We start from the raw sequence: 16,129 nt of genomic DNA, 5'->3' as shown, positions 1-16,129 counted from the left end.
GGTAGACAAGTCTCCTGGCCCTGATGGAAGCATCCCAGAGTGCTAAAAGAAATGGCTAGGGAAATTGCAGATGCACTAGTGATAATTTACCAAAATTCACTAGACTCTGGGGTGGTCCCGGTGGATTGGAAATAGCAAATGTGAACCACTGTTTAAAAAAGGAGGTAGGCAGAAAGCAGGAATTATAGGCCAGTGAGCTTAACTTCGGTAGTAGGGAAGATGCTGGAATCTATCATCAAGGAAGAAATAGCGAGGCATCTGGATAGAAAGTGTCCCATTGGGCAGACGCAGCATGGGTTCGTAAAGGGCAGGTCATGCCTAACTAAGTTAGTGGAATTTTTTGAGGACATTACCAGTGCAGTAGATAACGAGGAGCCGAGGATGTGGTATATCTGGATTCCAGGAAGCCTTTGACAAAGTGCCACACAAAAGGTTGCTGCATAAGATAAAGATGCATGGCATTAAGGGTAAAGTAGTAGCATGGATAGAGGATTGGTTAATTAATAGAAAGCAATGAGTGGGGATTAATGGGTGTTTCTCTGGTTGGCAATCAGTAGCTGTGGTGTCCCTCAGGGATCAGTGTTGGGCCCACAATTGTTCACAATTTACATAGATGATTGGAGTTGGGGACCAAGGGCAATGTGTCCAAGTTTGCAGATGACACTAAGATGAGTGGTAAAGCAAAAAGTGCAGAGGATACTGGAAGTCTGCAGAGGGATTTGGAAGGTTAAGTGAATGGGCTAGGGTCTGGCAGATGGAATACAATGTTGACAAATGTGAGGTTATCCATTTTGGTAGGAATAACAGCAAACGGGATTATTATTTAAACGATAAAATATTAAAGCATGCCGCTGTGCAGAGAGACCTGGGTGTGCTAGTGCATGAGTCACAGAAAGTTGGTTTACAGGTGCAACAGTGATTAAGAAGGCAAATGGAATTTTGTCCTTCATTGCTAGAGGGATGGAGTTTAAGACTAGGGAGGTTATGTTGCAATTGTATAAGGTGTTAGTGCGGCCACACCTGGAGTATTGTGTTCAGTTTTGGTCTCCTTACTTGAGAAAGGACGTACGGCACTGGAGGGTGTGCAGAGGAGATTCACTAGGTTAATCCCAGAGCTGAAGGGGTTGGATTATGAGGAGAGGTTGAGTAGACTGGACTGTACTTGTTGGAATTTAGAAGGATGAAGGGGGATCTTATAGAAACATTTAAAAATTATGAAGGGAATAGATAGGATAGATGCGGGCAGGTTGTTCCTCCACTGGCGGGTGACAGCAGAACTAGGGGACATAGCCTCAAAATAGGGGAAGTAGAATGAGACTGAGTTTAGGAGGAACTTCTTTCACCCAAAGGGTTGTGAATCTATGGAATTCCTTGCCCAGTGAAGCAGTTGAGGCTCCTTCATTACATGTTTTAAGGTAAATATAGATAGTTTTTTGAAGAATAAAGGGATTAAGGGTTATGGTGTTCGGGCCGGAAAGTGGAGCTGAGTCCACAAAAGATCAGCCAAGATCTCATTGAATGGCGGAGCAGGCTCGAGGGCCAGATGGCCGACTCCTGCTCCCAGTTCTTATGTTCTTATGTCATTGTGGATCGCCTGAAGACTGGTCGTATTGCGCGCTGGTGCATGTTCCGCGGGGACAGGCACTAGAGGCTCCATTGAGGCTCCCAGGAGATATACAATATCGTAATTGTAGGTGGAGAGTGTCGATCCTCCACCTCAAGATTTGTCATTTTGATTTGGCCCCGTTGCGAATTGTCAACATGAAGGTAACCGATCTCTGGTCGGTGATGAGGATAAACCTCCTACCAGCGAGGTAGTGCCTCCAGTGCCGTACGGCTTCCACAATGGCTTGGCTTCCTTTTCGACTGAGGAGTGTCGAAGTTCGGAAGAGGAGAGGGTTCGGGAAAAGAACGCTACTGGCCTGCCTGCCTGGTTCAGAGTGGCAGCGAGAGCGATGTCTAAGGTGTTGCTCTCCACCTGGAACGGGACAGACTCGTCTATTGCACTCATGGCAGCCTTAGCGATATCCGCCTTAATACAGTCGAAGGCCTGGCGAGCCTCGGCTGACAGTGGGAAGAGTGTGGCCTTAAATAGTGAGCGGGCTTTGTCCGCATACTAGGGGGAAGCCACTGGGCATAGTACGAAAAAAATCCGAGGCACCTCTTGAGGGCCCCTGGGACAGTGAGGGAGAGGGAGCTGTAAGAGGGGGCGCATACGGTCAGGGGTCGGGTCCCAGGACCCCGTTCTCCACGACATAGCCGAGGATGGCTAGCCTGGTCGTGCGGAAAACGCATTCTCCGTATTGTAGGTGAGATTGAGTTTCTGGGCGGTTTGGAGAAATCGATGGAGGTTAGCGGCGGGGTCCTGCTGGTCATAGCCGCAGATGGTGATGTTATCCAAGTACGAGGAAACGTGGCCCGCAGCACCCGTACTGGTCCCCATTCGGTCATTGCTCGTTGGAACACCGAAACCCCATTTGTTGACGCCGAAGGGAACCCGGAGGAAATGGAACAGCGGCCGTCTGCCTCGAACGCCGTGTAAGTGGCGGTCCTCCGGGCGGATTGGGAGCTGGTGGTATGCAGACTTCAGATCCAACCGTGGAGAACACGCGGTACTGTGGGATCTGATTTACCATGTCCGCAATCCGGGGAGGGGGGTAACATCACGGTGCGTAAACCGGTTAATGGTCTGGCGTAATCAACCACCATCCGGAGCTTTTCCCCGGTCTTGACAACCACCACCTGAGCTCTCCAGGGGCTGTTACTGGCCTCTATGACTCCTTCACGTAAGCTACGCTGGACTTCGGATCTGATAAACACCCTGTCCTGCAGACTATACCTCCTGCTGCGAGTGGCCACTGGTTTGCAGTTGGCAGTGAGATTAGCGAAGAATGAGGAGGGGGGGGGTCGACTTTCAGGGTTGCTAGGCTGCATATAGTGAGAGGGGGCAGGGGCCCGCCGAAGCTGAGTGTGAGGCTCCTGAGGTTACACTGGAAATCCAGTCCTAGGAGGAGCGGGGCGCAGAGGTCTGGGAGCATGTACAGTTGGAAATTGGTGTAGTCGGCGCCCTGTATCGTTAGAGTCGCAGTAATGCGCCCTTGTATTTGGACTGAGTGTGACCCCGAGGCGAGGGAGATAGTTTGCCGCGTTGGTAATACCGGGAGCGAGCAGCGTCTTACCAGGTCCGGGTGAACAAAGCTCTCGGTGCTCCCGGAGTCGAAGAGGCACGGTGTCTCGTACCCATTGATCCAGGACGCCATTATGGAGCTTTTGAGGTGCTTGGGCCGTGACTGGTCCAAGGTGATGGCGCTGAGTTGAGGGTAGATGGCGGCGTGGTCGGCGATGCTGAAGCGGCCCCACGATGACTGTTGGAGTTGGTAGCGGGTGATGGCCAGATGGCTGATCACACGTGGCGGGCGGCGAGGGAAGAGGATTGCCAAGATGGCGGCCCCCGTGAGTCACACATGTTGTGCGGAGGTGGAGTTGGCACACACGCTGCCGCGTTACGGGGGCTGCGAGCCTGAGAGTCGGAGGAGCGAGTATTTGAGTTAGGATTAGAGTTTTTTGATTTGGCCAGGCAGACCTTAGCAAAGCGCCCTATTCGCCTGCAGCTGCTGCAGGTCGCGTTGCGGGCCGGACATTGCTGCCGGGGGTGTTGAGGCTGGCCACAAAAATGGCACCATAGTCCTCCGTGGTGGGCGGGTGACCAGGGTGGGCGGGTGACCAGGGTGGGCGGGTGACCAGGGTGGGCGCAGGCCTGGGGCAGCCTTTGGTTGGAGGGTCCACGATGGGGTCGCGTGATCGGCCGAGAACGCAGTTAGGCTTTGGAAAGCGACCTCCAGCGAGGGCGTCAGTTTTACCGTGTCCTCCAGGTCCTGGGCCCCTTTCTCAAGGAGACGCTGCCGCACATAGTTTGATCAGAGCCCCGCAACGTACACGTCTCGGACGGCGAGTTCCATGTGCTGAGTGGCTGTCACGGCCTGGAAGTTACAGTCACGTGCTAGGGCTTTGAGGTCACGTAGATAGTCATCTAGTGACTCCCCAGGGCGCTGGCGGCGAGTTGTGAAGATGTGTCGCGTGTAGACTTCGTACACGGGCCGCACGTACAGGTGGTCGAGCATCGCGAGGGCCTCGGTGTAAGAGTCAGCTTCATTAAGTTGAGTTGAAATACGATGGCTCACCCGTGCGTGGAGAAGACTGAGTTTCTGTTCACGTGTAACTGAGGAGGTCGTCGACGCAGAGAGGTCGGCCTTGTAGCACCGAAGCCAATGCAGAAATATTTCCTTTGCCTCTGCTGCCTGTGGATCGAGTTCCAGTCGGTCAGGTTTGAGGGCTGATTCCATAGTAGTTTTTAAGGCGATTAAATTGATGCGAGCATTAATTCATTCAGAGACACGAGTTGAAGTAAACTGTGGCTTTAAATCGGCTTACAACTGAGCCTGCCTGCGACTATGCTGAACTGAGGGCGGACTGGCAGGACCGCAGCACTTATACTTCCTGCTGGGGACGGAGCCAAAGGCGGAGCCCTGTACATGCTCCGCGTCTCCCCCTGTGGGCAGAGCCGGGTAACGGCTCCCAGACAGAGCCCACAGGGACACAGTAATGTACAGTGTGAATTACAGTGGTTACACATTCACCACATTTGCAAGTGTCCATTTTGAAATCGGGACGTGGCCACACCAGGGTGGCGACACTATGTCCCTCATCATTTTGTACTTCCAATCAGGTCCTGCCTCAGCCTCTCAGTTCCAAGGAAAACAAGACCAACCTAATCAGCCTCTCTTCACAGCTGGAACGCTCCAGCCCAGGAAACATCCTGGTCAATCTCCTCCGCACTCTCTCCACTCTTTGTCATCGGACTCGAAACGTTGGCTCTTTTCTCTCCCGACAGATGCTGCCGACCTGCTGAGATTTTCCAGCATTTTCTCTTTCCTTTCAGATTCCAGCATCCGCAGTAATTTGCTTTTAACCTTTGGTGTCGAGGGATTTAACAAAGTATCTGTAAAAGAGGAAGTTGACATTTCTTAAAGGTGAAATAGAAACTGTGAAGGAAAAAGCAAAGGAATTTAGATCCAAAATGAGGAAAACAAAAATTGATTTTAAAGATAAATTGGAACTCACGTTTCGCACAGGAAAGGGCAGGGCAGGGCTGGGCAGGGCTGGGCTGGGCAGGGCTGGGCAGGGCTGGGCTGGGCTGGGCAGGGCAGGGCTGGGCAGGCAGGAAAGGGCAGGGCAGGAAAGGGCAGGGCTGGGCTGGGCAGGCAGGAAAGGGCAGGGCAGGAAAGGGCAGGGCAGGCAGGGCTGGGCAGGGCTGGGCTGGGCAGGGCAGGGCTGGGCAGGGCAGGCAGGAAAGGGCAGGGCAGGAAAGGGCAGGGCAGGCAGGGCTGGGCAGGGCAGGCAGGAAAGGGCAGGGCAGGGCAGGCAGGGCAGGGCAGGGCAGGGCAGGGCAGGCAGGAAAGGGCAGGGCAGGGCAGGGCAGGCAGGGCTGGGCTGGGCTGGGCAGGGCAGGGCAGGGCAGGGCAGGGCAGGGAAGGCAGGGCTGGGCAGGGCAGGGCAGGCAGGGCTGGGCAGGGCAGGCAGGAAAGGGCAGGGCAGGGCAGGCAGGAAAGGGCAGGGCAGGGCTGGGCTGGGCAGGGCAGGGCAGGCAGGGCTGGGCAAGGCTGGGCAGGGCAGGGCTGGGCTGGGCAGGCAGAGCAGGACAGGGCAGGGCAGGGCTGGGCTGGGCAGGGCAGGGCTGGGCAGGGCAGGGCAGGGCTGGGCTGGGCAGGGCAGGGCAGGCAGGGCAGGCAGGGCAGGCAGGGCAGGCAGGGCAGGGCAGGGCTGGGCTGGGCAGGGCTGGGCAGGGCTGGGCTGGGCAGGCAGGGCAGGGCTGGGCAGGGCAGGGCAGGGCAGGGCTGGGCAGGCAGGGCAGGCAGGAAAGGGCAGGGCAGGGCTGGGCTGGGCAGGCAGGGCAGGGCAGGGCAGGGCAGGGCAGGGCAGGCAGGGCAGGGCAGGCAGGGCAGGGCTGGGCAGGCAGGAAAGGGCAGGAAAGGGCTGGGCAGGGCAGGGCAGGGCTGGGCAGGGCTGGGCTGGGCTGGGCTGGGCAGGGCTGGGCTGGGCTGGGCTGGGCAGGGCAGGGCTGGGCAGGCAAGGCAGGGCAGGGCAGGCAAGGCAGGGCAGGCAAGGCAGGGCTGGGCAGGGCTGGGCAGGGCTGGGCTGGGCTGGGCAGGGCTGGGCAGGGCAGGGCAGGGCTGGGCAGGGCAGGAAAGGGCAAGGCTGGGCAGGGCAGGGCAGGGCTGGGCAGGGCAGGGCAAGGCTGGGCAGGGCTGGGCAGGGCTGGGCAGGGCAGGGCTGGGCAGGGCAGGGCAAGGCTGGGCAGGGCTGGGCTGGGCAGGGCTGGGCAGGGCAGGGCAGGGCAGGGCTGGGCAGGGCAGGGCAAGGCTGGGCTGGGCTGGGCAGGGCAGGGCAGGGCAGGGCAGGGCAGGGCAAGGCTGGGCAGGGCTGGGCTGGGCAGGGCAGGGCAGGGCAGGGCAGGCAGGGCTGGGCAGGGCTGGGCAGGGCAGGGCAAGGCTGGGCAGGGCAGGGCAGGCAAGGCTGGGCAAGGCTGGGCAGGGCTGGGCAAGGCTGGGCAGGGCTGGGCAGGGCAGGGCTGGGCAGGGCAGGGCAGGGCAGGCAGGGCAGGGCTGGGCAGGGCTGGGCAGGGCAGGGCAGGGCAGGGCAAGGCAGGGCAGGGCAGGGCAGGGCTGGGCAGGGCTGGGCAGGGCAGGGCTGGGCAGGGCAGGGCAGGGCTGGGCAGGGCAGGGCTGGGCAGGGCTGGGCAGGGCAGGGCAGGGCAGGGCAGGGCTGGGCAGGGCTGGGCAGGGCTGGGCAGGCAGGGCAGGGCAGGGCTGGGCAGGGCAGGGCAGGGCTGGGCAGGCAGGGCAGGGCTGGGCAGGCAGGAAAGGGCAGGGCAGGGCAGGCAGGGCAGGGCAGGGCTGGGCAGGCAGGAAAGGGCAGGGCAGGCAGGAAAGGGCAGGGCAGGGCAGGGCAGGCAGGGAAAGGCAGGGCTGGGCTGGGCAGGGCTGGGCAGGGCTGGGCTGGGCTGGGCTGGCAGGGCAGGGCAGGGCAGGGCAGGGCAGGGCAGGGCAGGGCAGGCAGGAAAGGGCAGGGCAGGCAGGGCAGGGCAGGCAGGGCAGGGCAGGGCAGGGCAGGGCCAGGGCAGGGCAGGGCAGGCAGGGCTGGGCTGGGCAGGGCTGGGCTGGGCAGGGCAGGGCTGGGCTGGGCAGGGCAGGGCAGGGCAGGGCAGGGCAGGGCAGGGCAGGCAGGGGCAGGGCAGGCAGGGCAGGGCAGGCAGGGCAGGGCAGGGCAGGGCAGGCAGGGGCAAGGGCAGGGCAGGCAGGGCAGGGCAGGCAGGGCAGGGCAGGGCAGGGCAGGGCAGGGCAGGGCAGGGCAGGGCAGGCAGGAAGGGCAGGGCAGGCAGGGCAGGGCAGGCAGGGCAGGGCAGGGCAGGGCAGGGCAGGGCAGGGCAGGGCTGGGCAGGGCAGGGCAGGGCAGGCAAGGCTGGGCAGGGCTGGGCAGGCAGGGCAGGGCAGGGCAGGGCAAGGCTGGGCAGGGCAGGCAGGGCAGGGCAGGGCAGGGCAAGGCTGGGCAGGGCAGGGCAGGGCAGGGCAAGGCTGGGCAGGCAGGGCAGGGCTGGGCAGGGCTGGGCAGGCAGGGCAGGGCAGGGCAGGGCAAGGCTGGGCAGGGAAAGGCAGGGCTGGGCAAACTCCACACGGACAGTGACCCAGAGCCGGGTTCGAACCCGGGTCCTAGGCGCCGTTAGGCAGCAGTGCTAACCACTGTGCCAACGTGCCGCCCCGTAACTGATAGAATTGATGAGGGGGAGTCAGTGGGTGTCTTTTATTTGGACTTTCTGAAGACTTTTGACAAAGTCCCGCAGAAGAGATTAGCGTGTAAAATGAATGCAGACGGGATTGTGGGAAGTGTTGGGATAGAATGCTCAATCCTGAATGAGACAAGGGAAAAATGGGAGGAATAACTGGGCAGGGAGTTGGGGGGGGGGGGGGGGGGGGGGGGGGCTCTGGAGCGAACGACTACACTGGGTAATTTTCACCTCCACGTGCGCAGGGCTGAGGCCAGCATCACTAAAGATGCTGCACGGAGCACACCTACCTGGGAGAAGAATAAGTGGGTTCTTCCAGAGGGGGAGGACAAATGTGATTGGTGCCAGGGGGGCCCAGCCCACCACACCCACATGTTCTGGTCCTGCTTCAGAATTGTCAGGGACTGGACGTCCTTCTTCGAGGCCATGTCCAGAGTTGTGGGAGTAAGGGCGGCACTTGGGGTGTCAGAAAAGCCAGAGCTCTTCACGGGAGAGGGGTGGACTCCCTGGCCTTTGCCTCACTGATCGCCCGCCAGAGATTCCTGCTCAGCTGGCGATGGGCAGCTCCAACAAAGGCTGCAGACTGGCTGTCCGACCAGACAGAATTTCTCAAGAAAGTTAAATACGGCAAAGGATTGGAGGAGGCTGTTCACCATCTTATTCCAGACCTGATTGTAACCAGCAACTAATAACGAGGGGGGGGGGGGGCAAAGCTAGGACAGGAAAGGGGAGGGATAGCAGGGGAGGGTAGGTGGGTAGAGACAGGAAACGCAGGAGGAGAGAACAATAGGAAAAAGCGAGAGTGCCGAGCCCACCCAGCAGACATACCCACCCCCCCACCACCCCTTGAGCACAGCATTTTCAGGAGGCGACCAAGGCGGGGGTGGGGGGGAGCTGCTCAGCATTATGGGCTGACACCGGGATCTCCCATATAAAAGCTGCCTCTTTGGGTGGCACAGTCAGCTATTGACCCCACTGATCCAGACCGGCACAGTCAGCCATCGACCCCACTGACCCCACTGATCCAGACCGGCACAGTCAGCCATCGACCCCAATGACCCCACTGATCCAGACCGGCACAGTCAGCTATCGACCCCACTGATCCAGACCGGCACAGTCAGCTATCGACCCCACTGATCCAGACCGGCACAGTCAGCTATCCACCCCACTGACCCCACTGATCCAGACCGGCACAGTCAGCTATCCACCCCACTGACCCCACTGATCCAGACCGGCACAGTCAGCTATCCACCCCACTGACCCCACTGATCCAGACCGGCACAGTCAGCTACCGACCCCACTGACCCCACTGATCCAGACCGGCACAGTCAGCTACCGACCCCACTGACCCCACTGATCCAGACCGGCACAGTCAGCCATCGACCCCACTGACCCCACTGATCCAGACCGGCACAGTCAGCTACCGACCCCACTGACCCCACTGATCCAGACCGGCACAGTCAGCTGTCCACCCCACTGACCCCACTGATCCAGACCGGCACAGTCAGCTATCGACCCCACTGATCCAGACGGCGAGCCTCTGGCATCTGCCTGACCCAGCTGCCGTTTTTCTCTGTAAATTTCTCTTTTTCTTCTCTTATTCCATTGTTTCTAACCCCACCAGCATTTTGGCCTCAATATCTGCACCCTGTAAGATAAAACTCTATATGCATGAATCAAAACTAGAGCTGTTGGTGTAATTTGTGTTCATGCATGTAATGATTCTGTTTTATTCTATAACCTTCAATATAAAACGTTAAAAACTCAATTAAAATATTCTTTAAAAAGTGGATAGAAAACTGGTTAGCAGACAGGAAACATAGAATATGAACAAATGGCAGGCAGTGGCTAGTGGTGTACCGCAGGGATCGGTGCTGAGACCCCAGCTATTCACAATATATATTAATGATTTTGGGGGGGGGGGGGGGAGGCAGCACTGTGGCACAGTGGTTAGCACTGCTGCCTCACAGTGCCGAGGTCCCAGGTTCGATCCCGGCCCCGGGTCACTGTCCGTGTGGAGTTTGCACATTCTCCCCGAGTCTGTGTGGGTCTCACCCCCACAACCTAAAGATGTGCAGAGTAGGTGGATTGGCCAAGCCAAATTGCCCCTTAATTGGAAATAAAAGAATTGGGTACTGTACATCTGAAGGTAAGCATGCAGGTGCAGCAGGTGGTAAAGAAGGCAAATGGTATGTTGGCCTTCATTGTGAGATGATTCGAGTAAAGGATCAGGGATGTGTTGCTGCAATTATACAGGGCCTTGGTGAGGCCACACCTGGAGTATTGTGTGCCGTTTTGGTCTCTTTATACGAGGAAGGATGTTCTTGCTCTAGAGGGAGTGCAGCAAAGGTTTACCAGACTGATTACTGGGATGGCAGGACTGGTGTATATGGAAAGTATGAATTGGTTAGGATTGTATTTGCTGCAGTTCAGAAGAGTAAGGGGGGAATCTCATAGAAACCTATAAAATTCTAACAGGACTGGACAGGGTCGATGCAGGAAGGATGTTCCCGATGGTGGGTGTGTCCAGAACCAGGGGTCACAGTCTGAGGATACAGGGTAGACCGTTTAGGGCAGAGATGAGAAATCTCTCCACGCAGAGAGTGGTCAGCCTGTGGAACTCGCTACCACAGGAAGTAGTTGAGGCCAAATCATTGTATTTTTTCAAGAAGCAGTTAGATATAGCAGTTAGGGAGAAGGCGATCAAAGGCTATGGGAGGAAAGTAGGATCAGGCTATTGATGCGGATGATCAGCCATGATCATAATGAATGGTGGAGCGGGCTCAAAGGGCCGAATGGCCTCCCCCAGCTGCTATTTCTTCTGCTCTTATCCATAAAATGTTTTGATCTTTGTCATGGATGGCAGCATTAGCTGGCGCTGGTCCCTGCCTGTGCGCTGGTCCCTGCCTGTGCGCTGGTCCCTGCCTGTGCGCTGGTCCCTGCCTGTGCGCTGGTCCCTGCCTCTGTGCTGGTCCCTCTGCGCTGGTCCCTGCCTGTGCGCTGGTCCCTGCCTCTGTGCTGGTCCCTCTGCGCTGGTCCCTGCCTGTGCGCTGGTCCCTCTGTGCTGGTCCCTCTGCGCTGGTCCCTGCCTCTGTGCTGGTCCCTCTGCGCTGGTCCCTGCCTGTGCGCTGGTCCCTCTGTGCTGGTCCCTCTGTGCTGGTCCCTTTGCGCTGGTCCCTGCCTCTGTGCTGGTCCCTCTGCGCTGGTCCCTGCCTGTGCGCTGGTCCCTCTGCGCTGGTCCCTGCCTGTGCGCTGGTCCCTGCCTGTGCGCTGGTCCCTGCCTCTGTGCTGGTCCCTGCCTCTGTGCTGGTCCCTGCCTGTGCGCTGGTCCCTCTGCGCTGGTCCCTGCCTCTGTGCTGGTCCCTGCCTGTGCGCTGGTCCCTGCCTGTGCGCTGGTCCCTCTGCGCTGGTCCCTGCCTGTGCGCTGGTCCCTCTGCGCTGGTCCCTGCCTGTGCGCTGGTCCCTCTGCGCTGGTCCCTGCCTGTGCGCTGGTCCCTGCCTGTGCGCTGGTCCCTGCCTGTGCGCTGGTCCCTCTGCGCTGGTCCCTGCCGGTGCGCTGGTCCCTGCCTCTGTGCTGGTCCCTGCCTGTGCGCTGGTCCCTCTGCGCTGGTCCCTGCCTCTGTGCTGGTCCCTGCCTGTGCGCTGGTCCCTGCCTCTGTGCTGGTCCCTGCCGGTGCGCTGGTCCCTGCCTCTGCGCTGGCCCTGCCTCTGCGCTGGTCCCTGCCTCTGTGCTGGTCCCTCTGCGCTGGTCCCTGCCTCTGTGCTGGTCCCTCTGTGCTGGTCCCTGCCTGTGCGCTGGTCCCTGCCTCTGTGCTGGTCCCTGCCGGTGCGCTGGTCCCTGCCTCTGCGCTGGCCCTGCCTCTGCGCTGGTCCCTGCCTCTGTGCTGGTCCCTCTGTGCTGGTCCCTCTGCGCTGGTCCCTGCCTGTGCGCTGGTCCCTGCCTGTGCGCTGGTCCCTGCCTGTGCGCTGGTCCCTGCCTCTGCGCTGGTCCCTGCCTCTGTGCTGGTCCCTCTGCGCTGGTCCCTGCCTCTGTGCTGGTCCCTTTGCGCTGGTCCCTGCCTCTGCACTGGTCCCTTTGCGCTGGTCCCTCTGCGCTGGTCCCTGCCTCTGTGCTGGTCCCTTTGCGCTGGTCCTTCCCTCTGCACTGGTCCCTCTGCGCTGGTCCCTGCCTCTGCACTGGTCCCTCTGCACTGGTCCCTGCCTCTGTGCTGGTCCCTCTGCGCTGGTCCCTGCCTCTGCACTGGTCCCTTTGCGCTGGTCCCTGCCTCTGCACTGGTCCCTGCAGCTGTGCTGGTCCCTCTGCGCTGGTCCCTGCCTCTGCACTGGTCCCTCTGCGCTGGTCCCTGCCTCTGTGCTGGTCCCTTTGCGCTGGTCCTTCCCTCTGCACTGGTCCCTTTGCGCTGGTCCTTCCCTCTGCACTGGTCCCTTTGCGCTGGTCCTTCCCTCTGCGCTGGTCCCTTTGCGCTGGTCCTTCCCTCTGCGCTGGTCCCTTTGCGCTGGTCCCTGCCTCTGGTTGGTGCAATGGAGTCTCCATAGACCCTGGGGAAGAGAATTCTAAAGGTTACCACCCTTGATGAAGAATTTCCTCTTTATCTCAGTCCGAAATGGCCCAACACTTTGATGCGACCATCAATTCACTCAGAGACACGAGTTGGAGTAAACTGTGGCTTTAATCGGCTTACAACTGAGCCTGCCTGCGACTGTGCTGAACTAAGGGCGGACTCGCAGGACCGCAGCACTTACACTTCCTGCTGGGGGCGGAGCCCTGTACAAGCTCCTCATCTCCCCCTGTGGGCAGAGGCTCAAAGACAGAGCCCACAGGGACACAGTAATGTACAGTGTGAATTATAGTGGTTACACATTCACCACACACTTACTCCGAGAATCTGTCCCCTGGTTCTAGCCACTCCAACCTGGGCAAACACGTTCCTGCATCTGCCCTGGAAGCATTTTTGACATCTGAATGATGAAGGCCCAGTATGACTAATGTTGATGCATCGCCTCTAATCTGCTACCCAGGGGGTAACACTGCCTTCCATGCATTTTTATTGTTTTGATGAGTGTGAGAGGGGAGTGAGAGGCTTGATAATGAGCATATTTCTGATATGTGTAAACAGCTACCTACATTGAATGAGTGTGTGCACATGAGAATAAATGTGCAATTTAAGTGAACATGTGCCTGTGATTGTGAACACGAGTGTAGGCAGCGCAAACATTTGTAACCGAAACAGGAATAAAAGACTGGACTATTTAAAGTATCTGAAATAAAACTGGCGAACTGCACCAATACTTTTAATTATTTGTTCACTGAAAACAATTTATTTTAACATTACTAAGCAAAACATGAGCTGAATTATAAACTGATTTCCTTTATGTCACATGGAAATATGGAAACCCCACCACATCAATTGGATTTTCCAAACCATATGTACACAGCATTATTTAACACCCTGGTTCTGCAGTTAACGTTAATGATCTTTTAATTATTAAAATGAATTGAGGCACCTTGTATAAAAATGTGATGCTGTATGTGAGTAACTATTTATATATACACCAGGTTCATGCAGTAAAACATCAATGTTTCAAATGGCTGTGGAGCATTTTCAGTGATGCTAAACATATTGCTAAAATGTACACCAGCTGCGAAAGGTACGTGTAAATACATAGTGTAAATACATAGTGTAAATACATAGTGTAAATACATAGTGTAAATACATAGTGTAAATACATAGTGTACTTCAGTCAACTGCAGAATCTCTCATGAAAGGTGATTTAGACGGCAGATTAAAAGTGCAGAACCCCTGGGGGCCGACTGCAACCACATCTGAATTAGTGCTTTTCGCTGTCTTGAAAAGTTTCCAAAAGTGACAATATTAATTCCATAATTTGTTAACCATCTCCAGAGGCAATATAATTGAAAGTAATGTGAATGTTCAGAGGTAAAGCCAAAGAAAATAATCATTTCAGCACCTTTACGGTAAACCTCACAAAATAATGAGCAACCAATCAGATTATGTTTGAGAACTTCCAGAAACCACATCCAAACTGATATAGTGGTCACAGAAAATTTGGTGCGTGTCGTGACACCGATGCATTAAAATTGGAACTTCCCCAATATTATAAGCCTCCTGCGATTACATATAGAACTCGCAAAACCAGGATTGTAATATTAGGCGTTTTCTGATGGTACTTTTAAGTAGTCTCAATAATCGGGAGTTGCGATAAGATGGGAAAGGAACCAGTTTCCTCTACAATAAATTTAAAAGGAAAACAGGAATGATTAAGGGGATTGAAATTTTTCTTCACTGCTCCGTCTCCAAACACAGAGGCACAGTCCAACAGATTGTTCCAGCAGAAGAGGTTTCAGCACAAAGTCTCTGGATGTCCCATAGTCATTGCATCATAGAAGTGCAGGAAACAGCAAAGGAGATTCTGCCGGTTAGCATAAAATCAGCGTTGATTTTTTGGAGCTGGGGGATCAGTGTAGTTTGCAGACAGCTGGGAGATCAGTGTAGTTTGCAGACGGCTGGAAGATCAGTGTAGTGTGCAGACAGCTGGGAGATCAGTGTAGTCTGCAGACAGCTGGGAGATCAGTGTAGTTTGCAGACAGCTGGGAGATCAGTGTAGTCTGCAGACAGTTGGAAGATCAGTGTAGTTTGCAGACAGTTGGAAGATCAGTGTAGTTTGCAGACAGCTGGAAGATCAGTGTAGTCTGCAGACAGCTGGGAGATCAGTGTAGTCTGCAGACAGCTGGGAGATCAGTGTAGTGTGCAGACAGCTGGGAGATCAGTGTAGTTTGCAGACAGTTGGAAGATCAGTGTAGTGTGCAGACAGCTGGGAGATCAGTGTAGTGTGCAGACAGCTGGGAGATCAGTGTAGTCTGCAGACAGCTGGAAGATCAGTGTAGTCTGCAGACAGTTGGAAGATCAGTGTAGTTTGCAGACAGCTGGGAGATCAGTGTAGTGTGCAAACAGCTGGAAGATCAGTGTAGTGTGCAGACAGCTAGAAGATCAGTGTAGTGTGCAGACAGCTGGGAGATCAGTGTAGTGTGCAGACAGCTGGGAGATCAGTGTAGTTTGCAGACAGCTGGGAGATCAGTGTAGTGTGCAGACAGTTGGAAGATCAGTGTAGTTTGCAGACAGCTGGGAGATCAGTGTAGTTTGCAGACAGCTGGGAGATCAGTGTAGTTTGCAGACAGTTGGAAGATCAGTGTAGTGTGCAGACAGCTGGAAGATCAGTGTAGTGTGCAGACAGCTAGAAGATCAGTGTAGTGTGCAGACAGCTGGGAGATCAGTGTAGTGTGCAGACAGCTGGGAGATCAGTGTAGTGTGCAGACAGCTGGGAGATCAGTGTAGTTTGCAGACAGCTGGGAGATCAGTGTAGTCTGCAGACAGCTGGGAGATCAGTGTAGTCTGCAGACAGCTGGGAGATCAGTGTAGTTTGCAGACAGTTGGAAGATCAGTGTAGTGTGCAGACAGCTGGGAGATCAGTGTAGTTTGCAGACAGCTGGGAGATCAGTGTAGTTTGCAGACAGTTGGAAGATCAGTGTAGTGTGCAGACAGCTGGGAGATCAGTGTAGTTTGCAGACAGCTGGGAGATCAGTGTAGTTTGCAGACAGCTGGGAGATCAGTGTAGTTTGCAGACAGCTGGGAGATCAGTGTAGTGTGCAGACAGTTGGAAGATCAGTGTAGTGTGCAGACAGCTGGGAGATCAGTGTAGTTTGCAGACAGTTGGAAGATCAGTGTAGTGTGCAGACAGCTGGGAGATCAGTGTAGTTTGCAGACAGCTGGGAGATCAGTGTAGTTTGCAGACAGCTGGGAGATCAGTGTAGTGTGCAGACAGTTGGAAGATCAGTGTAGTCTGCAGACAGCTGGGAGATCAGTGTAGTTTGCAGACAGCTGGGAGATCAGTGTAGTTTGCAGACAGTTGGGAGATCAGTGTAGTTTGCAGACAGCTGGAAGATCAGTGTAGTTTGCAGACAGCTGGGAGATCAGTGTAGTTTGCAGACAGCTGGGAGATCAGTGTAGCCTGCAGACAGCTGGGAGATCAGTGTAGTGTGCAGACAGCTGGAAGATCAGTGTAGTTTGCAGACAGTTGGAAGATCAGTGTAGTTTGCAGACAGCTGGGAGACCAGTGTAGTCTGCAGACAGCTGGGAGATCAGTGTAGTGTGCAGACAGCTGGGAGATCAGTGTAGTCTGCAGACAGCTGGGAGATCAGTGTAGTGTGCAGACAGCTGGGAGATCAGTGTAGTTTGCAGACAGCTGGGAGATCAGTGTAGTTTGCAGACA

The 16,129-nt window shown here is 56.3% G+C and overlaps 1 protein-coding gene across 1 annotated transcript in view; it reads right to left on the bottom strand.

Moving 5' to 3' along the window:
- Nucleotides 1-4,886: 4,886 nt before the first annotated feature.
- LOC119952010 (importin subunit alpha-4-like) overlaps nucleotides 4,887-16,129 on the bottom strand; it is a 128,312-nt gene continuing 117,069 nt past the window's right edge. Inside the window, exon 9 of the mRNA XM_038775471.1 lies at nucleotides 4,887-4,999. Coding sequence (XP_038631399.1) covers nucleotides 4,988-4,999 — 12 coding nt within the window. The 3' untranslated portion in view covers nucleotides 4,887-4,987. The remainder of the gene's footprint in view (nucleotides 5,000-16,129) is intronic.

The sequence above is a fragment of the Scyliorhinus canicula genome, chromosome 17 (assembly GCF_902713615.1).
Source record: "Scyliorhinus canicula chromosome 17, sScyCan1.1, whole genome shotgun sequence".
Lineage (NCBI taxonomy): Eukaryota > Metazoa > Chordata > Chondrichthyes > Carcharhiniformes > Scyliorhinidae > Scyliorhinus > Scyliorhinus canicula.
The sequence above is the reverse complement of the archived record's forward strand: the minus strand, read 5'-3'. Positions and strand labels throughout refer to the sequence as shown.